Here is a 25083-nt window from a genome sequence, read left to right on the forward strand (position 1 = left end):
GAAATGCCCACACCCAGTTTAGCAAAGGGGGAAAAGTCATGATATGTCACTTGATAACCCCATGACAACGCGAGTTTGACACCCCTGATGTAGAAGAATCATGTATTTGACTACTTCCCACAAGTGACAAGTTGTACGCATACTAAGCAGTACTTTGATCAACATTAACGCTAAAGTAATCATGTCAGGGTCACAAGCAGGAATGAAATTAAATTGTCTTCAAATTTGCTTTGTTTATTTTCTCTTTTCCAACAGTGGAGATCTTAATAGAAAGTGATCAATTTTAAATCGAAACCTTTATTGTACATCAAATACTCTGATACAACCTGCAGTGTTTTTTAATGTTGTATTCAATTCTGGATGAAAAAATCCAAATAGTTTTATGCTTATTCACATTTTAAATCATAATTAAAATTGATATTTTTTTTTCTTGTGTTGAATCCTCAATGGTTTAAGTTATCTAAATATTATAGTGGTAATGTTTACTCAACATTGTATTAATTGATATAGTTATAGTCAATGCTGTAGCAATATAATGTATTGTGTAAGCTTTATAACTATGTAATGAAAAAAATTAGAAAAAATAAAATAAAATAAAAGGAGGAACACTTTAAGTATGCAACTGCCTCTAATTCCAAAGTGGTATTGTTTCAGAAGGACTGACCTCATGATTTCCTTTAACATGTATATCAATACATATGTCCTCAAAACAACTATGCTTCCCTCCCCCTGTAAAATATCACATACAGTGATATACTTATACTTTTTCCAAGGGCCTCGCCTAGACAGAATGAAGTGCCTAAACAAATGTGCTCAATTAACTTCACAGTGGGCAATTGGAAGTGTATACAGAAGTAAATAAAAGCAGAACTAAGTTGTCATGGCAGTTTTCATTGGGATTCTTTTTTTCTAAAGATGTGCAAAATGCTTGGTGCAGGGAACAGCTGACTATGGGTGGTCTATGCCTGAATGGAAACATACATGCTTCGGGAGTTTTGGCCCATGCAGAGAACAAAATGAAGTTGTTTTCATCCAGACACAAATGGCTTGATATTAGAGGCAGCGGGAGCAGAGGAAAAGCCAAGGACACTGATGGTGAAGGAGAGGCAGCAAAGAAAAACATAGGAAGAAGATCTGGGGACAGGCTGGCCCAGGGAACAACATCAGGGGTGGCAGTGCAGAGATGAGGAAGGGGTGGGCTCTGGAAAATAAGAGGGGTGGACAGGCTGGTGGGATATGCTGCACTGGGAGCCATAGAGGAGGGTAAGGCAACATGTACCAGCCTTGTCCTAGTCACTCCTCTGGGTTTTTTTGTAATGTGAAATCCAGAATAACTAAAACGTTGTTTTGTTCTACTAAATCACGGCTTATGAGGCTTCTAGTTTCTTTTCGCCCATCAAAAGGATTCTTTTTTTTGGCCTGCCACATACCAACTGATTGCTCTGCTTATTGCAGCTCACTTGTACTGTAACATTTCCCCCCCACTCCCCTCCCAATGAGTTAGGGTTACCTCTGCAAGTTTATATATCTGCACCATAATCACAGAGAGATCATATCAATGAATTATGTGTGAAGTGGGCAAAAACTTTTCAAACATGAGATTTTAAGCCTGGTGGCAGGCAAAAAAAAAAGGAATAAACATCCTTTATCTGAAACAGAACCTCTAGAATCGGATGGGCTTGAATCAAACCATTCTTTCCCTTTTGGGGGCATATTTATAATTATTTGTATGTATATATTTCCAATATTCTACTTTAACATACCCCCAAAGACTCTCTTATGTCAAAAGGTTATTTATACACAGCAGCAGCAACAAACCTTATAGTAAAAAAATAATAAAGTTGAAGGGAGATAAGTGGGATCTCCTTCCTTGCAAAGGATTCAGTCTACAATCCCTTGGTTTTCTTCAGTTATGTGTCCTTTTTTAAAAAAAAAATGCAGCATGTCCAGCCATTATAACTATGTTTACTTTGAACTGCTGCCAAAAGCAACTGAACCTGAAGTTCAAAGAGGCAGGAGCCTTTCCTTCTGACAAAAAGGAACTGACTCTCCTTTGGCAGTCACAGTAATCTTTACCAGACGATGCCACAACAAAGCAAGGGTTTGTCCTATACTTTCAAGAGATCAGTGACACATGCCAACTGTACATGTTTACCAGACAGGAAAAGGGCTTCTACCAGAGAAAACGGGAACCATTGAGATTTTAAGAGGCCATGGAATCTGCTTACATATAATGTGGCAAACTACCATGTTAAATTGCAGCAAAAAATATTTTAAAGCATTTTGGCTTTCCCATGATCGGTGACCACCTAAATTTGTTGGTACTATAGTTGCCAGAATTCCTGGATAGCCAAAGGCTAAGAATTGTTCATGCCAAAGTCCTAAACAAAACCTGGAAAGCAGTGCAGAGAAAGGGAGCATTCAAAACAAAAGGCAATAAGGGCAAAGAGATAAAGACAGAGAGGAGAATGCAACATTAGGGAAATATAAGTCCATGATAGAATTCTGTAAATAAAAACACCAGAGGGCTATTTTCCCTCTGCCTATAAGCTGCTTCCTCTTGGCTTTCCTCTTCTTCCCCATGCATGAGTGAACACTTCACTAGCAAGATAAACAAGCCAGGAATAAATAACACAAGAGACAAATCCAGCTGGTTCTGGAAGACTTCAAAGAAAGCCACATGACATGGAGCAATCAACGTTTTGCTTTTCAATTCTGCAGAGGAAGGAGGGCCACTTGTAGCTCTCTCCTAGCCCTTTGGTTGTTGAAGAGCAATCCCAATTCTATACAAGTAATCCTTGACTTACCATCTTTCATTTAGTTACCACTCAAAGTTACAACGGCACAGAAAAAAATAACTTATGAACACTTTTACAACCGTTGCAGCCTCCCCATGGTCATGTGATCAAAATTTGGATGCTTGGCAATTGATTCTTATTTATGACGGTGTCCCGGGGTCATGTGGATCCCCTTTTGCGACCTTCTGACAAGCAAAGTCATTGGGGAAGCCAGATTCATTTAACAACCATATTACTAATTTAACAACTGCAGTGACTCTCTTAACAACTTTGGCAAGAAAGATCATAAAAATGGGACAAAAATCACTTAACAACTATCTCGCTTAGCAACATAAATTTTGGGCTCAATTGTGGTTGTAAATCGAGGGCTATCTATACAGGAAGCTACGGAGGACAGCACAGTGAAACTTAACTGGGAAAGGTGACCCAACAAAAACATATGGAAGTGATACTATTGCTTTGGCTGACTTGGTTTCCAACCCTAAGAAAGTACATTGTGACTGGATAAGCAATGCTGAAACGACCTTCCCCAGTTGACACTGTTCAGATATCCTGAATTATGGCTCTCATGACTGGCATGACCAGTCTAGAAAGCACCAGGTTTTATTTGGATGCTTCATGTCCTGACAATAAAAAGATGCTGATGAAACAAGTGCTCTGCACCATGTGGTAATGAATATGGGATATGAATTGGTTCCCATGATTTGTCTCTATGAAGTTCTTTCTCTCCATAAATTTCCCAACATGAACTTTGAGCACATGGGATACTGATTCAAACAACGGCCATCTTGGCTCTTTTGTTTTTCATCACAGGGAAACCTTGATGTTTCTCCACTCCAGCCCATTAACTACTGCACAACAATGGTCTCACCGGATATAACTTCCAGGAGTAGCATGAGCTTCAGGCCATCTCTGAAATCTTCTTCTATGTTCTCAATCTGGGTGCCAGCCTTGCGGAGGTGAGAGTTACACCATGCTGTAAAAGTCTGGAAAGAGATAAAATGAGAAGAAAAGGGATTAATTCTTCCCCTAAGAGAAACTGAAAAGCTGCTGAAAAATATCCAGAGTATTGCAAAAACACTGCTGCTGTGTGATTTACTGAATTAATGTCAGAGTTTAATTAGATGCATTAGTTCTTCATGTTCTACTTCCTTAGCGCCCAGGAAATAATAGCGCAAACTTGGGGGGAGGGGTATTTTTTTGCTCCATAAGACACATCCCCCCCCCCAACAAAAAGTGGGTGGAAATGTCTGTGCGTCCGTGCCAGTCCTTTGGTGAATAGCAGCCAGGCCGCGGCAGCAGGGTCCATTTACAGTGCTGAACCCTGCCTCTTCTGTCTTTGTCACTGCCCGCCTCTTCTGTCTCTTTCCCACAGTGCAGGAGTCAATAGGCAGAGCTGGCACATGAGAGGACACCTATTTGTGATCCACTCAGGCTCTGCCTGATTTTTTCTTTCTTGTTTTCCTCCTTATGGTCAGGTGCGTCTTATAGTGCGAACAATACGGTAATTTTGCATGTCTGGGAGAGTGTAAGCTTTTGCAAAGAATGACTCTAGAGTTCATTTGCCATTTTCTCTGAATGGGCCCCCAGTTGTTGGAACAAGCTGTATTCTTGCATAAGGATTCCTGCCTTTACAGTTTCCACCTCAATCACAGAATCCACTCATTCCCCCAGTATTACACCAGGGTTATTTTAAGCCGGGGTTGCCAAATCCAACAAAGCCTCCAATGCCAAAAATGAGTAAATCTCAGTTTTGCAGGAACGATTTCTTTTTTATTTAGAATACAAAGTTTCCCCAGCCAAAGCCAGATGCTAAAGTAGGCTGGCAGTGCTGAATAAGTCTAAAACCAGATATTGATTGCTATTCTTTATAAATATACAAACTGAGTAGACTTTAGTACACTTTCAGGTTAAAATGAACCCTTGGCTATCCTCCAAACATTTTTCATCTCAACAGCATAATGTGGGGAGGCAGACAAGGAGAATTGTGTTACTGTTGCTGCTGTTCACAAGTAGGAGTCAAAAACCTTTGCTAATCATTGTAAATCCCTAAAGGGCTGTCAGTAGATTAAACTCAAATTTCTATCAACTGTTGAATAAAAAAAGTTAGTCCAGCAGGTAGTTTCCCCACCCCACCCCGCAACTTTCTTAATGACTGACCTCAAAAAAAACCAATCTGCTGTTTGCAACTTTGCCATTTAAAAAGCAACACCATAAAGCTGTCATGTCTCCAGTCCAATCTTTGCACGTTATCAACTAAATCCTTCATTAGTGGCTGTCAAATATAATATATGGAGTGCAACTAGGTAATTTGTTTAGCTCCCACATGAAAATGTTCTTTAGCAAATGCTTTTATTTGAGTTTTCAATCATTGTTCTCTGAGTTTACAGATTTATGGCATTGATAAGAGGAGATACAATTGAAAAAAAAAGAGTTTTTTATGTATACGTTGCTTTAGGGAACCAATTATAGTTTTCCTATAACTGCTAATTTGGGCAAAATGTTGCTGCACTATAGTTTGCATTGGAGGCCGGTCTAAAACTGCTTTATGTGTCACTTCCAGAATATGTCTATTTTTTGTGAAATTTCTGTTAACATTCTCAGTGACCTCCAAATATTATTTGTTCAAAAAAGCAAGATCTTTATACTGAACTCAAAATCACAGAAGCGGTGGTATCACATCAAATAAGAAATCAGTGTCAGAATTAATGATGATGAAGATGTCTGCTTGAAACAAGAAAAAGCATCATGAAGGGAAAGTGAACATTAAGATTGAATTGAACCAGCAATTGACAAGCAGGAGGATGAACAGACTAGAAGTATAATTTAAGTGTTTGTAACAGCATATTGAGATATATGGAGCAAGATTATTTTAGGACTTCTCCTCAGAAGACCAAAAGAAGAAAAAAACCTGGCTATAGAAAGCAAGATCTTTATCCTGAACTCAAAATCACAGAAGCAGTGGTATCACATCAAATAAGAAATCAGTGTCAGAATTAATGATGGCAGAAAGGGGGGCAAATTTGAATAGGTTTGTTTGCTATTATGTCCTGATATTTTTTTCAGCACAAAAGTGAAAAAATAACATTAAACAGACCTCATCGTTTATAGGATGAGAGCTGAAACAAAAAAGGCAGACTGTTGCCTTGTTCAACCTCAGCTGATAAACTGCAAATGACCAGGAAAGCATTGATTTTGGGAGTTACCAATACATTTTGGCACATACCAGTAGCAAATTTAAAAATACAAAATTCATAAATAGTGAGGATCAACTGCATCTATAAAAGTAAGGCCTCAGCTAGGTCCACTTCTAAGGTAAAAATCACTATAAGCCCAGAGTCCATAATATTGGAGCAATAACTTCTAATTCCTCTAGTATTATTATGTCCATACCACCTTTTTTTCCATTTAAATCAAATTAAATTAATACAAGCACCATGAAAAAAAACTTTATAGGGAATCTTTATATATAGTCTATATAGTTCTATACATATAAGCTGTTTCTAAATTTTGCACACATACAGAGACACACAGAGGTTTCCCAGAATTGTTCCCCAGAATCTGAAAGTCATAGATTCCCTATCTCCAGTGATGATAGGCAGGCAGGCAGGCAGACAGACCAACCAAAGATGCTTCTTTTCCTTTTCCCCAACAATTTTAGTTACTATATTTTACCCTATAATATTTGAAATACAGCCAGTAGAATTGTATATCCCATGGAAATTGCTATCTATAAAAACATATTTTGTAATCACAATACTGGTAATTTTATTTTAGGATTCCCTCGTAATAACTGTTAGGATGGAAAATAATGTTTTCATGGTTACTGAAATTTGGGTGAACATTTTCATTGGGCTAGTAATGGTTTTCCAAATATATTTTCTTTTGATAGGTTATATTAATTTCAGATTTTAATGCATAATTTAAATTAAGATTATCACAATGTATAAATCATTCCACACTAAATAGGATACATAAATGTCATATTTACTGATCATTCAATCAGTTTAGAACATAGTGGATTGAAAGACCATCCTGAACTATGGTTTAATTTCAGCTATGGACTACATACTTATCACTATTAATTCCTGCTTCAACTTATTCCCACAATTTCCTTCTTCCCTTTCCTTCCCTCCTTCTGCCTAGCAAGACTATAAAAGGATTCCAAAACAAATCTCACCCTAGGATTCCATGCCTGCAAAATCATTGGTAGTCTTGTCTTGCTTCCAGGTTTATATTTGTGTAGGCTGGCAGATGCTAACCTTTATCACATAAAACTATAACAAAAGTGTATTCTCTCTCCTCTCTCACACACATATAAACTGTTCTATGCACAGACAAAACGATTCTTGCTCCAAATACAAGAATCATGCCAGTTGTAAAAGCTTCTTGAATCAGCCAAATGATGCATGCCCAACTCAATAAAACACTCAACAGTTTTCTAAAATGAAATGGAGAATTGCCATTATATGACCATTCAATTGGGCTACAGGCAATATTATAAAATTTATTGCAGCAAGCCAATACATTAAGTTTAACATCTCATTTATAACACGTTGTCATCAGCCAGACAGTCATGTCTCTGCCAATTTAATCCCACTAGAAAGTTTTTTTTCCCTATCTGTGGAGTCAATCAGCAGTCCATCTATGTTCAATGTACTTCTAGAATGATAGTTCCTAGGCTACCAATTCATAAACTGTAAGCAACAATTTTATCTTGTCATCCAGAACTGATGGGAAAACACAGGATGATTACAAACTGAAGACAACAATCCCCGAACCACCATAAAATGTTGAAAATGAGGCAGAGGGATTGCTTGACAAAAGCCACAATAAATAGCATCTAAAGAGCAAGATACTGTTTTCTATTCATTACTAGCTAGCATTCCTTATGTTTCTTTTTAAACCCCTTGTGGGTTATATGAAGAAATGGAAAAGCTATCACTTTCAAAGGAGTTAACTGCTGAAGTTACTAAATTTCATTCACACCCTCTTCTTTTCGAATAATAATGCCATAGAGAAGCATTTCACAACCTGGCCACTGTCTCCACATCGGAAGATTTCAGCATCCAGAATTAATCACTAGCAAAGACATTCTGGAAATCCACATATCTAGAGGATGACTGAGCTAGTCTAGGCTGCCATATAAATTTAAATAATCTTCTGCAAACACACATTACATGCATATCAAAACAGAAACTGAAATTTTATTAACAGGTAAGAAATTCTGCCTGGCTGAATCCAATTTTAATCTGGTTTTAAACAACAAGCTGTCAATAGCATTTTTGTTTCAACAGCTGTAATTCCTAACTAGTTGAACTAGGAAGAGTAGGAAATCAATAAGTGTTGCCATGTTACTATGGAAGCGAGGTTATCTGTGTATGTGTAAATCAGGCAAGCCTGCTGAAAGATGCCAAACTGACATCCTTTAAAAACACCATTATGAACAAATAAAGTTGATAAGGCATATATAATCACCTGTGTTTCCTGGGGTTCTTGGAAACTCTGAGGAGTTTTCCAGGAAAAATAACAATTCAGACTGAGACATGAAACAGAGTAACTTTAGAATAGACATTGCCTTCCAATCTAACCCATCCAATAGTAACTTAAGGCAACAGGAGCATTGTTTTTCCTGTTTTTCACACTGATGAATTTCAACACTTGAGAACACAGAAAAAACAGATTGTTTTCCTTGCGCTCATCATTCATTACTCCCTGACTAAGCTAAAATTTAACCCAACATCCAATAATATCCAGAATGCTTATTCAGTTTTCCTGATTCACAATTTTTATTTTGAATCATATGCATTTCTTTTATTGAACAGCCATCTGTGGCTCAATTTTTAAAATGTCTAAATAAACCTGTCTCTGCACCTTTGCAGAAAAAGGTGTCAGTATATTAGGCTTCCAGGCAACGGAGTTCAAAAGGCAGGTTTATTTAGCCATGATAGTGCAGTCACTGGAATACTGTATTGCAGGCTAACTCTGCCCACTGCAAGGAATTTAATCCTGACTAGCTCAAGGTTGACTCAGCCTTCTATCCTTCCGAGGTCAGTAAAATAAGGACTCAGACTGTTGTTGGGGGCAATATGCTGACTCTGTAAACAGTTTATAAAGCACTATGAAGCAGTATATAAGCCTAAGTGCTATTGCTAAGGCTATCAAACCAATCAACAGATTTAAGGAGGTGTGAAAAGCCCATTAGGGTGATAGAATCAGATACAGAATAGTTCACATGTTTCTGCATAATCTTCCCATTCATTTCCTTAATGACCAAACAAACCATTTCAGACATTCATATATCCACTTAACATTGTGTGGAAGCCATGGGAGCTAGCAATACCCATACAGTCATAGACCAATGTGTCAGCAGCAGGGATGGGATTCTACTGGTTCAGCCAAACTGGTAGCTCTGAAGATCACGGGTAGCTCCGACGATCAGCTGCTGGGTCCATGCATTTGCCCTGGCTCCATACTGACCTTTATATCCTGCTTTTGATGCTCAACTGCATCGCGTGGCACAGCAAATTGCCACGCGTCAGCTCTTGAAGAGACAGGGAGAGTGCAGGAATGCAGGAGAAAGTCAGTAGGAATGCCTCTGCGCACGCACAAAGCACACCCACCAAGCTACGCCCACTGAACCAGTAGAATCCCACCCCTAGTCAGCAGTATGTCTGCAGTAGGAAAGCTCCTGAGTTCAGCCTATATCTGTTTTAAGGAGCCCCCACCAGCACACCAAAGATGTCCTCAGTGGGTGATAGCACAGGTTGGAAGTAACACAGAACCTTGTTCCATCTCAAAAAGTAGACCAATAGGTCATTTAAACTGGAGCACTTGAGTATCTCCTGCAAATGGTCTGCCATAGCTTTACTGAACCTGGTGCTAGATGTGCTAAGAATGAAGTTCACAGCAATCCTTCCATATTGATTGGTAATTCTGAAAATAGCAATTCCAAAACTAATGAAGATTTCCCTTCTCAAAGGAAATTGAGGGAGTTTAGATTCCTGGATTCAAAAGTTTTACTTATTATATAATGTATACTCCTCTTTCGTGCTTGTATGTTTCCAAGCAACAGTGTTGTTAGCTACCACAAAGCATCCAATTCTCCCTCATCCCCATATTAATTTCCCCAAAGGTAAATTAGATCTTAAACCAAACTCTGGGTGCCTTACAATCAAGAATAAAACAGTATAAATTAGTTCTATGAGCACTGTGCCACATGCCATCAAGACTAAGGTTTATATTATTCATCCTTACTTCTCCATGAGAACCTATGCTAATATTCATTACAGTATGTATAGTATATTAATACTGAATTCTATTTCTAAATCAAGGGTCTTCAAACATGACAGTTTTAAGACCTGTTGACTTCAATTCCAGAATTCCTCCTCCAGTCATGTTAGCTCAGGAATTCTGGGAGCTGAAGTCAAGAAGTCTTAAACTTGCCAAGTTTGAAGACCCTTGTTCTAAATGGTTGAACATTACTATCCCCTTTCAGCCACTGTAGAAGCATATATAAAAACAACAATCATTGGATCTCATAAACTTACCTGAGTATCAAAAGTAGCAGAGAAACCTGATAAAAGAGAATATGCTTTATGGGACCCCAGGACTATTGTTTTACATGAATCCAGATCTAGATTAGGAATTCAGAAAGAAATGGGGGAGCTTTAATCTTCTGCTCCCAATCCATCTGAAATTTAATCCTGAATTCAGAAACATGACTGAATTCAGCATCTAATGATACTGCAGGGAAAGATACTGTTGGCATATACTTAAAACTCCCAGAAAAAATACTGGAATAAAACAGAATCTGATAAGACTGCTTTGTACAGGTCCAGCCTATTTTCCTTTCTTCCACCATGATTTCCAAGCTCATCCATTTGAAATGAGACCCAAGACCAGTGGTGGTATCCTAGCGGTTCAGACCGGTTCAGCTGAACCAGTAGTAAAAAAAAAAAAGCTGACGATCAGCTGAGAGGAGGAAAAAAAATCCACGGACAATCAACTGAGAGGAAAAAGAAAGGCGCAGGATTGGCCCTCCAACTGGCCCCTGCGCTCTTCTCTTCTGTATCCTCTCAGCTGATTGGCGCTGCAGATCTCAGCTGGTGAGGGGGAAGCCGCGCGCCAGCGTTAGGCAAAGCACGCCCACCAAACCATGCCCACCGAACTGGTGGTAAAACAATTTGAATCCCACCACTGCCCAAGACATCTATACAACATGGCCAAACTCCATAGCTGTACAAAGGCTACCCCTCACTATGGTAACAGTGCAGGTCTCATAAGTCCTGCAATTACTTTCATCTGATTTTCCCTGCATTTCACTGGCTTGAAACATTATTGCTTTGAAGCCACTGTTTATCTCAATTGGGTATTCAAGGCAGAGGTTTTGCAATTATATAAAAGGCCACTAATATTTCACTTTATCTATGCAAGTCCAACAAGAATTACAAGGGCAAAGTAAGTGTCTACTTGAGCGCCCACAATTTCTATTGGAATCATTGCCAATTCATTCTCAGCTCACTTACGCTTCTAAAAAGTAAGTCATCCCTCTTACAACATTCTAGAAAGCATTGGCGGATGTATGACACAGTCAAGTGAGAAAATGTCAGCTGTGCCTCCATTCAAAATCCAAGAAAGAAATCCTCAGACTCCATTAAAATAGAGAAAACTACTTTTACTGGATTTTAAGTGATAGCAACAAAAGGAAAGCAAGATCTGAGGCAAATAGGCATGGAAATTACATATTGAAAGTCATCCCAAGTTCCCTCCCCCAGGAATCCAGACTGGACATCCAATCTGAGGGGCGTATAATGTTATGTGGGGTACATTTTCAAGATGGTTTCTCTCACATCTGGTACGCCAAGACGATTGACCTTGGCTTAGAAGAGATAAGTGTATGCAGTCATGGTGCAGTTCACACAGAAATGTCTTCGCACTCCCGCATCCCTCCCCCCAATACCAAATTACCCCTCCCCCCATTTCTATGGCAGCTGACAAGAGTCAAGTGGCAAAAGATGTCAGTTAAACTTCTTGAAGGCTGACACAAAATCTGTTCCAGGCTATGACTAGTATGGTAACAATGAAGGAACGAAATATGGAACTTTCAGCAGTGAAAATCATCTAAGGAAGTCGGAGAAAACTTATCTAGTTAACAAAAAGTTGGCATCAACCTTCTTAAGATAAGCAACACCATAATAGCTCTCTGACATTGCTAAAGTCACAGTGTGGCTTAACGTTCTGCAGAAGTCCTTCAGCTCCTTTTAAGGCTGCCTTGACCCCATAAGCACCTAATCAATTCCCATTTTCTTTTACCACATTAGTCCAATATCCTTTAGGTTGGTATTGCTCAAGGGAGGGTCAGTAGATAATCCTATCAAAACATATCACACTACCTTTGATCTTATCTCCTGCGATAGCTTGCCAAGGTCCTGCATCTGGTAAATCATTCACAGCCATCAATGCAATAATTTGTGCATTTAATGTGTTTTATTTATAACATCACATCTCAGAACATATTTCTCCTTCCCGCAGGCTTTTCCTTACGAAAAAAGCAAGGTTTGATTTAATGGCTAGAATGTAAACAACTTTGCTCAAAAATACCCTTTGTTGAGATTATATCTATATTCAGCAGATTTGTTTAAACTGAAGTAAGACTTTCTCATAAACCTATCCCTTTACTTCAAAGGCTGTTGCTATAAGATGAAACCTATTGCCTTCCAGTTTGAGTTCCTTCAGCGACAGACAGAAATCCGCGATCGTGCATGGTTTCGGTCTGGGCTCGCCGCTGGAGTGCCCCAAGCCGGCTGGTTTCGGGGCCAAGCCATCCCGTAGAGGCGGTGAAGAGGGGGGAGACTGCCAGCAGGGTTGAGGAGAGCCACATCTCTCCTCCTCAGCTAGCCATTACTCCCTTTCCCGAAGACGGTTGCAGCGGTGGTCGGAAAGCATGAAATTGAATTTGTGTCTGTATAATTTTGTGTCATAATTTTAAATCCCGTGGACCAGAGACCCTGGGAAAATCCCCAAAAAGGTCTGCAGAAAAGTTCCCTGTTTTCCTACTGATTGATTATTCTTTATTTGGGATCGCAGGATACCATCTCTAGCTCCGTTCTCAGGAGGAGGGAGGGAGGGATGGAGAGAGACAGACAGACAGACAGACAGACAGACAGACAGACACACACACACACACACACACACTTTTGGCTTCATGCAAGGAAAGCAGCAGAAGCCTTTCTCTCCCCAAACTCCACTAGAAATGAGTCTTTGTGAGACCTGTCTCACTGGCGCAGCCTCTTGGAGCAGGATGTCTTGCAGGTCCCAAAGACTCATTTCTGGCGGAGTTTTGGGGAGAGAAAGAAAGACTTTTGCTGCTTTCCTTGCATGCAGCCAAAAGCAGAAGTAGAAAGAAGCAGAAAGAAGTAGCCCGGTGGCTAGGCCAGGCACGTGGGATGAGAGGGGCAAGTCCCCCCCTCCACCCTTTCCCCCCTCCCCTCCCTACGTGTTGTTCGCAATGCAAGCGACACAAGCCTTGTGTTCCCACAGGCCATGTGGGTAGCACAGCCTTGTGTTCCCATGCAGCCTGGATTAATTGCTTTGGGGGATGTTTTGGGAGTGACATTTCTCTGCGGACTACCAGAATTTTCTCGTGGACCACCAGTGGCCCCTGGCCCACTGGTTGGCAACCACTGTTCTATTACACATCGCAGAGAGAAGAAGGTCAGCAGTTTCAGATTTCACATCTGTATTCATCTCATATTGTAACCGCGCAGTGGTGGGATTCAAATTTTTTTACCACCAGTTCAGTGGGTGTGGCCTGGTGGATGTGCTTTGCATGTGTGCACACACTTTGCCAAATGTGCACTTTGTGCAGGCGCAGAGGCGTTCCAACTGACCTCCTGCAAGCCTGCACTCTCCCGGTTGCTTCAGCAGCTGCCGCGCAATACTCTGCTGTACCGTGCAAAGCAGCTGCACTTCAAAAGCAGAGGATAAAGGTGAGTATCAGAGCCCGGGAGGGTGGGTGGGCCCAACAGCAGAGCAGCAGAGAGAAGCAGTTCAGTCTCTGCTGCTCATTGGTGCTACGGGCTCGGCAGAACCAGTCCGAACCGGTAGAATACCACCACTGTATCCATGACTTAGTTATAAAAGCATGATATATAATTAAAATGTAGGGAGTACTATCATTGTTTTCTAAGAACTGTAATAAGTTTTCGCTAAGTAACATGATAACCAGTGCAGGTAGTCCTCGGCTTACAATTCATTTAGTGACTGTTCAAAGTTACAACGGCACTGAAAAAAAAGGGACTGATGATTGTTGCAGCATCCCCGTGGTCACATGATCAAAATTCAAATGCTTGGCCACTGGGTTCATATTTATGATGGTCACAGTGTCCTTGGGTCATGTGATCCCCTTTTGCCACCTTCTGACAAGCAAAAGCCAACCGGGAAGGCCAGATTCTCTTAACAACTGTGTTACTAACGTAACAAATGTAATGATTCACTTAACAACTGTGGCAAGAACGGTCATAAAATGGGGCAAACCTCACTTAACAAATGTTTCGCTTAGCAGTATAAATTTTGGGCTCAGTTGTGGTCGTAAGAAGAGGACTACCTGTATTATTACTGAAGCACTAACTGCAGCAGAAAGAGACATATTGAAATTATAATTCACTTGAGCCCTTCAATGATGCTTGCAATCTAAATGTCGAAGCAGCAATCACACAAATACCACAATGTTTAAAAAGCCAAACAAGCATTCTCGTCTCCTTACTGCTTTAAAAGTGAATTCCAGTTTTAAATGACCTTTACATCTGTTCTTTCAGTTTTCTCTTTATGGTCTCTCAATGCCGTCTCTCCATTAAAATCCCTCCTTTCCCCTATTAGATCCAGATTCCTAACTACTTAATCTAAGCTACCATATTTAAGAAAGTGATTTAACCATCAAGGGAAAATGGTAATTGAAGGCCGATTCCACAACTTTTATGAAAAACACTAATAGCTGGGAAGCAGATTTGGTCTAGTTATGTTCAAGCCTATCCTTAAATACAACCATAAGGTCCCCTGTCCCCCCACCCTGCACACACACAATATTAAGCCACTATTGCAACTATTGGCATCCACTGAGGTTGTCAGGAAAGGTAAAGTCCATGACCAAAAGAATGAAATCTTGTCCATTTTTCCATGCATTCTGTGATGAATGTAAAAGACAGTAGGGCTGCAGTCAGGTGTCACAATTGCCATCTTGACTTCGTTGACACTGCCTCCATGAATGCCCCTGCCTACAAGCGTGATGTTGTTTTGATCTACAATGGCCGGGTTATTATTATTTTTTAACTGCAGATAGTCCTCGACTTAACAACAGTTCATTTAGTGAACGTTCGAAGTTACAACAGAACTGAAAAAAGTGACTTATGACCATTTGTCACACTTATGACCATTGCGGTATCTCCATAATCATGTAATCAAAAATTCAGATGCTCGGCAACTGACTCATATTTTAAACAGTTGCACTGTCTCCAACTGATTCACATTTATGACAGTTTCTCCTGGTGTTATGTGATCCCTTTTTGTGACCTTTTGACAAGCAAAGTCAATGGGGAAGGCAGACTCATTTTACAACCATGTTGCTAATTTAACCACTACAATGATTCACTTAACAACTCTGGCAAGAAAGTTTGTAAAATGGGGCAAAACTCACTTAACAAACGTCTCACTTAACAACATACATTTTGGGCTCAATTGTGGTCGTAACTCGAGGACCGTTTTTCTTTGCAGAGTAACTGGACTGCAGTTCCAGTTTCATGAAACCAAGATCCAAGAACTTGAATGCGCCTCCCAGATGATTTTTGGCCCCTTTGAGGCCATTTTTGCCCTCCTGGAGGCTCGAGGGAAGTCTCTGCAGCCTTGGGAGGCCGAAAAACTGGCCTTCCAGAAATACCGGAAGTGCTGAAACGGGCCTGTTTTCAGCCTCCTGAGGCTGCAAAAACGGCCTCAAGCGGGCCGAAAATCAGCTGGGAAGCACACATATGCATAGTGCAGGTAAGGGGGCAGGGGGTGTTGCACATGCATGCACAGGGGGGCAGGGTGCACTGCACGTGGGTGCTGGCACACACACGAATGTGCGATCACGTGCACACGCACTTTCGGCGACACCACAACAAAAAGATTCACCTTCACTGGCTTATATGCTGTGTCCTGGATAGAAGGAAGTAAACTAGCAATAATCTTTTTTGCCATCCTCACCACTCTCTGCACCACGTTCCTGTCCGAAGCAGTAATGCTTCCAAACCAGACAGTAATACCATATGACAGGATGCTCTCGATCGTCCCTCTGCAGAAAGTGGTAAGGACAGGGGGAGGAAGGTATATACTTTTCTCATGAGACGCAGAAAATGCAGGCGCTGTTTTGCCCACTTCACTAGTGAGACCACAGTTGAGTGACCAAGGTAGCCTACTTGCTAACTGCACACCCAGAAACTTGATGATGCTAACCATTCTCCACAGAAAAATTATCTATGTGTTCAAAGCAGGGACCTATATAAAAGCAAGATAAGGCAGTCAAACGTTTGTCTCCTGCTGTTTCTACATAGAAATCTAGAAGCTTTGTCTTTTTTTTATTGAGGGCTGCCTGCAACTGTTCGCTGTTTTAATCACTGTTATTCCAATCAGAGTGGGAAGTAATTTCCATATGTAATACAGCAGTGCGCTCTCTCTCTCTCTCTCTCTCTCTCTCTCTCTCTCTCTCTCTCTCTCTCTCTGCATTTATTTGGAAACTGAATGTCACTGAAGACAGCTGTGAAAATAACTTTTATAGAGTTACTTTTAATGGGGCTTAAAAATTCAGGTGACTACAAATGAGCAGCTAAGAAAATCAATCAGTCATTCAATAAATCTGGTACCATCCACTGGTTAGTTGTTTGGATTCTTGCTGTATCTGTCAGCTCTAACTAAACTATTTTCACTACAGGCAGCAAAGACACTGGATGATAATTTGGTATCTAACATTTACTGATAGGACTGCTTCTTGTGGGTCATCTTTATTTTGTCAACATTTGTAACCAATAGCTAATTAACTTGTAAATTAAAGTTGGTAATCTTATCTTTTTAAAGTTATGTAATGTTTCTACATTTCTAAAATATCTTCTGACAGATTAAAGACTAATATTTATTATGAAATGATATTTTCTTGGGTTCTAATCCACTGCATTTAACACTCTATTTTAGTATTCAAATTATCTGAAACTTATTTATCTTATCTTGGAAAATATATTCTTTTCAAAAATATTTTATTAACTTTGAACTCTGTGTATTGTGTTTATATGTGTGTATTCTATTCTCTAAGGTTTTTTCCATCCAAATTATTCTTCTATTTTAATTCTACAGTTGACCAAGGGTATTCAAGTTGTACCTGTAGCTCAGAGTTGAACCAGATGTTCTCTGAGGTTGTTTGTTTGCTTGCAGATGTTTTATTATCTTACTAGGTAGCATCATCAATGTGAACGAGTGTGACAAACCTCTGAAATGTTTACAAGCAAACAATAAAGCTCAGAAAGCACCAAGAACATGTTTTTACTAACAGTGGCAGTGCCCCAAGAGCCGTGTTGGCGAACCTATGCCACGTGTGCCAGAAGTGGCATGCAGAACCATTTTCCCTGGCACGTGAGAGGTTACCCAGAAGAGCCCCACTGTGCATGCGCATGCATGCCACTACTCGACAGCAGATTGTCAGGTATCTGGTACGTGTGCGCAAGGGGTGGAGGGTGTGTGTGCAGAAGGTGTGCGCGCATGTGCAGACACACACAGAGAGAATCACACATGCATGCGCAGATGCACTGCATGCAAGGGGAGAATCACGCACAGACGCAGATGCAAGGCGTGTGAGGGGGGGATCACGCGTGCATGCGCAGATGCATGGTACGCAAGGGGGTGCGCGCACATGTTACAGGGGCATGGGGGGGGGGGGCCAGCACGCATTGCCTTCTGGCTGCTGGCACGCAAGCACACGCAAGTGAGTGCACAATTATCGGCACGGTAGCCAAAAAAGTTTACCCACCACTGCCCTAGAGGAAGATATACAAAACCAATCTATTCTGATTTCTCACTGAGTGATTTCTATGAAAGTAGTCTAATAACAAATTTGCAAGGAAGAAAAAAGTAGCATTGGGAAATAAATATAAGGTCATATTCAGATATTATGATAAGCCACAATGATAAAAAAAAAATCCCCAATCCTGATTTATACATGAGTCATTATGGTTTTGCTTTGCTAGTAGCCATAATATCTTGACAGCATCTTCAACTTCTTTACCTTTGTGCGTACCCCAGTAATTCTGGCAAAATTCTCACCTAATAAGCAGAGATTAAGGGGAAATGAATTCTGGCTTCTTAGTAAGAAAATCAGGTAGAGTTCCATATTTCCATTTAACACCAATGCTAATAAGTCATGATGTAAGTCAAACTGTTTTACAGCTTGGGCATAACGTCCAAACACAGCCTGTGATAAATGTGGCATATATTGCTCCCTGCAATATACTGTTCCACATAGCTATCTAATTTTAAGGCCAGCCATAATGTTCATTGCTTCTTACAGCTAAGTGCTGCTTTTGTGTAGTTGCTAAGAGACTCTTTTTGATCCAAACATTGCTTTTAGGAGGTAACAGTACCTCCTAAGCAGCAGCCAGGAGCTATTGCAGCAACAAACTAGGAACTCACTGCTTGTCATTCCTCAAAACTGGAGTTAAATGCTACTTAACATATTGCCATAATTAAAGACTGGCTGAGCTAGTATTCTAACTGCTGGAATAGTATTTTCTCCTTATCTTAAAAGCGCAAGGAAACTAAACATTACCATCACTTTAACATGTAACAATGAACCATAAGACATTTAAGTCAATAAACATGACCTACTTCACAATTGTACAAATTCATTAAATTGGGGAAGGGGATACATAGAACACTGATCTACTGTAATGTTTGCCCAGCTATCAGGACTGGAATTAAACATCCTATCCATCTGGAAGGTGATGGGGTCAGGAATGGGGTTGTTAATTATCTCTTCTTCAAAGTTGGGTTACTTTGATATTCATTTGTTTTTGCGGTCAATTCTGAAAGCATATTTTTAGATAGATATTATATGCAGGGAAAAGGCCATTTCTTGTTCAAATTATACAGTTTAAAAAAAATTAACAGAAAGATACAGCTTTTACTTCAGAAATCTATTATTGTATCAATATGATGGAGAAAGGACACATTTTATAAAAATAAGATTTTTGAGGAATTCTTATTTGCTTGTTTTTATAACCTACAACGCCACTGACAAAATAATGTCATGTGCTTCATAAAGTTTCAATGCAAAGATTGCCTCTTTGTATTTGAGTCACAAGTACAAATGTAAATCACTTGTACATAATTGACACAAGGACATTAAGTCATGAGACATGCACTGTGATGTCAAGATGGGTGTTGGGACATTTGTTCAGCTTTGAAAAAAAACAGTGTAGCTCAGTTTTGCATCTATACTTGCCAAATTACTGTGTTCATAGCTAAGAGCTGCCTGAGAATTTTAGGAGCTTCTATACTGAATATCAGGTTGACATCAAGTTGGGAAATATTACTGTAAACCAACCTACATCTTCAGAGCAGATGAATAGTAGATAAAGCTAAAAATATACCCATAATCTGTTTCAATAATGATAGCCTCTGAGTGATAATTGCTGAGTGGGATAAAATTACTTAAAAACTTATGCCAAGGAAAGTGACTTATAGGAGGGTAAAGATTTTATGGCAGTCAGGAAATAAAATGAAAGGGTGCCAAAAGCACAAAAGGAAAGGAAGAGTTCCAACGACAGCATATTATAGTGGAGTGATATATTCTTCACTTCATTAACCAATTTGGTGTAGTGGTTAAGGTGCTGGTCTAGACACCAGAAGTCTGTGAGTTTTGGTCCCGCCTTCGGCAGGAAAACTAGCTGGGTGCCTTGGAGCCGGTCACTCTCTCTTAGTCCAGTTTACCTCACTAGGGTTGTTACTGAGGGGAAAATGGGAAGAGGAAGGGATGTTATGTTTGCTTGCTGTGTTGAATAAAAATAAAAGAAGCCAAACTGTTTTAAAAAAAATCTAATAAGTAATAAAACAGTACACATCGACTGCCCAATTGGAGTTATTTTTTCCCCACATGCACTGTAAAATGTTATGCCCTGAACATTTCAAGAGGAGAGAAATGAACATCTCAATTATGTTTAAGTGCAGATGTACGAATGGAGAAACTTTCAACAACAAAATAATGAAAAGAGCTGGGTTCCAATGAACCCAGTAACGTTTTGCTATGACATGAAAAGAAATAATAACCATACAGGAATGTGAGTTGCAACAGACTGCCACAGAATGATATTGCTTAGTAGAATGAATTCTTTATTCTTTTGCAATCTTCTGCAAAATTGAATCTAGAGATTTGGAGAACGCTCCAGAAGACATTTGAATGTGTTTACAGAAGAAGCGGCAGGACTGAACAGAAAGTGGATTTAGAATTTGTATACGAGTTACAAACTACAGCTAATTTAAACCTGCTGAGGCCAGTACCCTGTAAGTCAGTGATTTCAAGACCACAGAACACCACTGACCATATATCATTATTCATTATTTTTAAAGGAGTTGGAATAAAAGGAATATTGAAATAAAATGGGTGTTAATAATAGTGTTTATTTGCCCTTGCAACAAATGCATTGATTGTCAATCTTCATGGAATGCATGACCCTGAATATGATGGCATATTTTATCAGTGAAACATTTGTCTTAGATTTGGCACAACATACAAGAAAAGCTCCATCAAGCTTCTTTTTATTCTTATTTATTTATTTGAATTTGAATTTGTACAGCCACCCATCTCACATGTGTAACTCTGGGCAGCTCACAACAATTAAAAACAATAGTGAAAACAGTAGAAAATGTAAATAAAAACTATACAGCCAGACACATGGTTAAAAAGTCAGTTAAACACAAAATATAATCACAGTCAACAGATAAACACAATTAATTCAGGATAACTATTAAAGAGGCTCACCACTCCCTCTGGATATCTTCCTTTCCCTCAGGCCTGCCAAACTAGGACAGCCTTTTCTGGCATTGCCTTCTTCTTGGCACTCACCATAACCTAACAACAATAATAATAGATTCCCAGCAGATGAGATTATGTATAGTGGGTAGGACCCTCTCCTCCCAATATTCAAGTTGTTTGGGAAACATTGATGTTCATATGTTCACTGATGAACATAGATTAAAAATCGTTGGTGTAAATGATTTGTGAGTCTTAAATATGCTACATGACTAATAAATGATTTAGAAACTTTTTTTTATTAATTGATTTCATAACCTTAAATGTCAGCTAGTGCTAAATATGACTTTCTTTTCTTTGATCTGCAAATTTTTGTAATAATTTAGAAATTGGATGGAATTTCTTAATAAGATTTTTGCTATACATAGATAGTTTAGGACATATTCTTTTTGTAGAGTAATATTAGGTTGCTAAACATGTGTTCTGAAAACAATTAAGTTGCAAAATTGCAAAGCTACAGTAGCACTGTATTTATTATTTTCCACCATCTAAATTAAGATATTTTCCAGGCTTCATTGGAAAGAAGCATCATATATGTCTCTTTTTTTTTTTTGGGGGGATAATCAAATCCATCCTCATGGTTTTTTTAAAAAATAAAGCCAGTGTAAAAAAGAATAAATGTAATTCCAGAGTACATGTTTTAATGAAATGATTTATGCTGCACCCACTTTGGTTGAAAGGATTTTGGATTTTCCAACTATGTATATTTATACATATACACACATATGTATATACACACACACGTACACACAAGAATATGTATATATATGCATACATTCACACACAAACACACACACACTTCCATCATTAATCCCTCCAATCTTCTAGGTATAACCTTTGGGCTTGATTAGCAATAATGCAGCATTGCATTTACCTAAAAGATAAATTTAACATAACGCACAGTAGGAGAAGTTTACAATTAGAAGAAAGGAATTTGAATTGCAGGATCTAAAATCAGAATCATAACTTTTATAAGATAAAAGCTGAAATCTGCAAGGAAATTGCCGAATGCTATATAGTCAATTCCACTCTTATTCTGTCTTTGGACAAAGTGATGGTCATGCTGCTGGGCTAGGATAAAGCCCCTCCCCCTCCAAGGGAAGCTTATTGGATTAGCCATTCTCTCACAACCCAGCTGAACTGACTTAACAGTATTGTAGCTGTGGGGAAAAACTGGAGGAAAGAGAGAGCTATGTACGCTATCTGAGTCCTGGGGAAAGGGCGGGATAACAATTTAATTACCTACCTACTTACCTAATAAAAACAAGACTGAATAAGCAGTGTTGCACAAGCCATAATCTAACTTGGCAACAAAAGCTATAGTTCTGAATACTATTTTTTATTTGTTAAATTTATAAAGCCAGCTTACTCACCATTGCCTCTGGACAGCTTATAGATAAGAACAATTTAAAAGAAGAAACAAAAACAATAAAAACCCAAGGCTTGAGGAAAGAGAAATTCCCCTATACCATTATTATTGGGTTCAAGTGCCATCACCAACTTATAGATTGTGGAAAATGGGAAGACACACTTCCCGGGTCCTCCTGATAGGACCTGGAGAATGTCAAATGAATCTTACAAGATGGGCAGAACAAAATAGGATGGGTCCACTAATACTCAGGTCCTATATCTCGGGTGTCAAACTCAATTGCATCACGTGACGTATCGTGATGGGGTTTTTTGCCTTTGCGGAGCCGGGGTGGGCATGGCCTGTGCATGATGCATCTGGTCCACCGACCGCCAGTTTGACACCCTGCCCTATATCATGAAAGGTTTTAAAGATGACCACCAGCAGCTTAAACTGTACCTACAAGCCCAGGAATAACCAATACAGCGCACAAAGAAGACTCAAAATGAAATGTAGCCATAACTATCTGCAGTATTACATTTTGGGGCAGCGCTAGCTTCGAAGTAGTCTTTAAGGACAGCACCAGGTAAAGTGAATTGCAGCATGCCAAGTTTTGATGCAATTAAAACACTGAGTATCTGTGAGAAAGCCCCACCACCAATTCAGGATTGTTGGGAGCAATATGCTGACTCTGTAAACCACTTTGAGAGGGCTGTAAAGCACTATAAAGCGGTATATAAGTCTAAGTGCTATTGCTATTACGTGCAACTGGTGATAAAATGAATCTGGAATTAAAGTCCCTAGTTCTATGCACAGCTACCACTTGTTCTTTTAAAAGCAGCAGTGAGTCCAAGAGCAGCTGCCCCACCCCCTAAAAATTGCATAGTAGTTCTGTCTGGGTAAGCGCAAACCCGTATAAAATTAAAACAGGAAATGGACGCTCCCTGAACCCAGAGCCATTCTGTCTTGCTATGTTTGAGTTTAAATTTGTTCCACCCATCCAGATCTCAATAGTTTCCAGGCACTACAACCCTAATATTATTACTTGACCAGCCTGGGGTTGAGACACACAACCTGGCATCACTGATATATCGATGATGCCTGACCTTGTGCTGTCAATCAAATAACATCTAGCAGTTTCATGCAGATATTAAACAGGAGAAGTGAGAGCACTGAGCTCCAAGGAACCCCACAGTGCAGGGACCTTCGTTACTGGGACCAACCCTGGAGAAAGGAAAGGAATTACCATAGCACTTTGCCAACTTTTGCATCACACAGAGCCAACCCAGAAGGATATTATCATCAATAGTAAAGGAGGCCACTGAGAATGAAGACCAAGACAGTTGCATCATTCTAATCCTGGTTGCACCAAAATTAATCTCCAAACATGCTATTCAGACTGAAATGGAAATTCATATTAGTTTTGTGGTGTCCTCAAATTCTAAGGGCATCAGGCTTTCATTTACAGTGGAATAAAAACACTCTTTGCTGAAACAGGCATTTCTAATCAAAATCAGATTCTGACAAATTGTTTTTCAACTATAGTCTGTACTCTATTTAAAATCAAAAGTTCTCTTACCACAGTTAGATTTGGAATCAAAGATTTTGCAGTTTGTCTTTCAGCATTCTGCAAAGAGACTGAATGTGGATATATGTTTCAAGTTTAAAGTTTTGTTCAGTCCTTTTTCAAAATTTTCTAGAATGTTTTTTTTAATTTATCAACCTTGCCAATTTCACCGTTGTTTTAACATAGGTTCCAAAAGCAGGAGACTTTCTATATTTTTACTATGAATCCTGAAAATAAATAAATGGAACATTTAGTATCCATCATAAATCAGAGTTTACAAGAATATACAATTATCAGGGAGTACAATCTGTATTAGCACTTTTTTTTAAAAAAAAGAAGCAACTTGTTGACAGGTGAAAAATTCAAATAATCCAATATGTTGTCTCCACAATGAGATTTTCTCCATGGTCTAGCAGAAGAGCATTGCTCTTGTTCATGGAGCATTTGATTTAATGCAACAGGAATTAGCCAATGAATCAATTTTTAATCAATATTTTTGTGAGATAATGTGTCAGGATTCTGGCAGTTACTCCAATTAAATCTTGAGTCTCCCAAAACTTCAAAGGATTTATTAGAAGTCAACATGTCAGCATGACCTGGGCATAGCTGACTCTGATATACGTAATTCACTGTCACCCTTGACCCTACTTGACCCCTCTGGGTGTAGGATAATTCTTGACATAAGAAAGTTATCAAATGGATTCTGTATAGCTTGAAGTTGAGCTGATCCACTCTTCCCCATGCAAGTGACCTCCAGAGTTATTGATATTGCCCCTCCTCCCCAAATTCTGGGAAAAGTTGTAGTCCAAAGGATAAGACTCCCTCTGAAGAAGGTCTGCAGAGCACAAGTGTCAAACTCGCGGCATCACATTGCCATCATGTGATGTTTTGTGTCTTTTTTATCCTCCACAGAGCTGGGGTGGGCGTGGCCTATGCATGATGCATCCAGCCCACAGGCTGCCAATTTGACACCCCTGCTCAGAGGAACAGCAAAAGAAAAAAGATCTCATCTCAGAAACATTTTAGGCCAAGGGTCTCCAACCTTAGCAACTTTAAGACTTGTGGACTTAAACTCCTAGAATTCCTCAGCCAGTCTTAAAGTTGCTAAGGTTGGAGATCCTTGATTTGGGCCATAAATGCAAAAAGATATTTTTACTGCTCAAATCATTTCAGTCTGAATAGTCCACATCTCCTTCATCTTTGTGAATCACTTCTGCTTACCTCCCTCCTATTTACCATGCATAAAAACAAGGCTTAGTCACCA

General features: G+C 39.5%; 1 protein-coding gene across 6 annotated transcripts in view; it reads right to left on the reverse strand.

Moving 5' to 3' along the window:
* The window catches only part of ACTN1 (actinin alpha 1), a 120635-nt gene that overhangs the window by 50657 nt on the left and 44895 nt on the right, over positions 1-25083 (reverse strand). For all 6 annotated transcript variants that reach the window (XM_026708727.2, XM_026708749.2, XM_087921699.1 and 3 more), the window contains exon 2: positions 3670-3784. In XM_026708727.2, the coding sequence (XP_026564512.1) occupies positions 3670-3784 (115 nt within the window). The remainder of the gene's footprint in view (positions 1-3669; positions 3785-25083) is intronic.

Source organism: Pseudonaja textilis, chromosome 1 (assembly GCF_049901715.1).
Source record: "Pseudonaja textilis isolate UNSWEBS1 chromosome 1, rPseTex1.2, whole genome shotgun sequence".
NCBI lineage: Eukaryota > Metazoa > Chordata > Lepidosauria > Squamata > Elapidae > Pseudonaja > Pseudonaja textilis.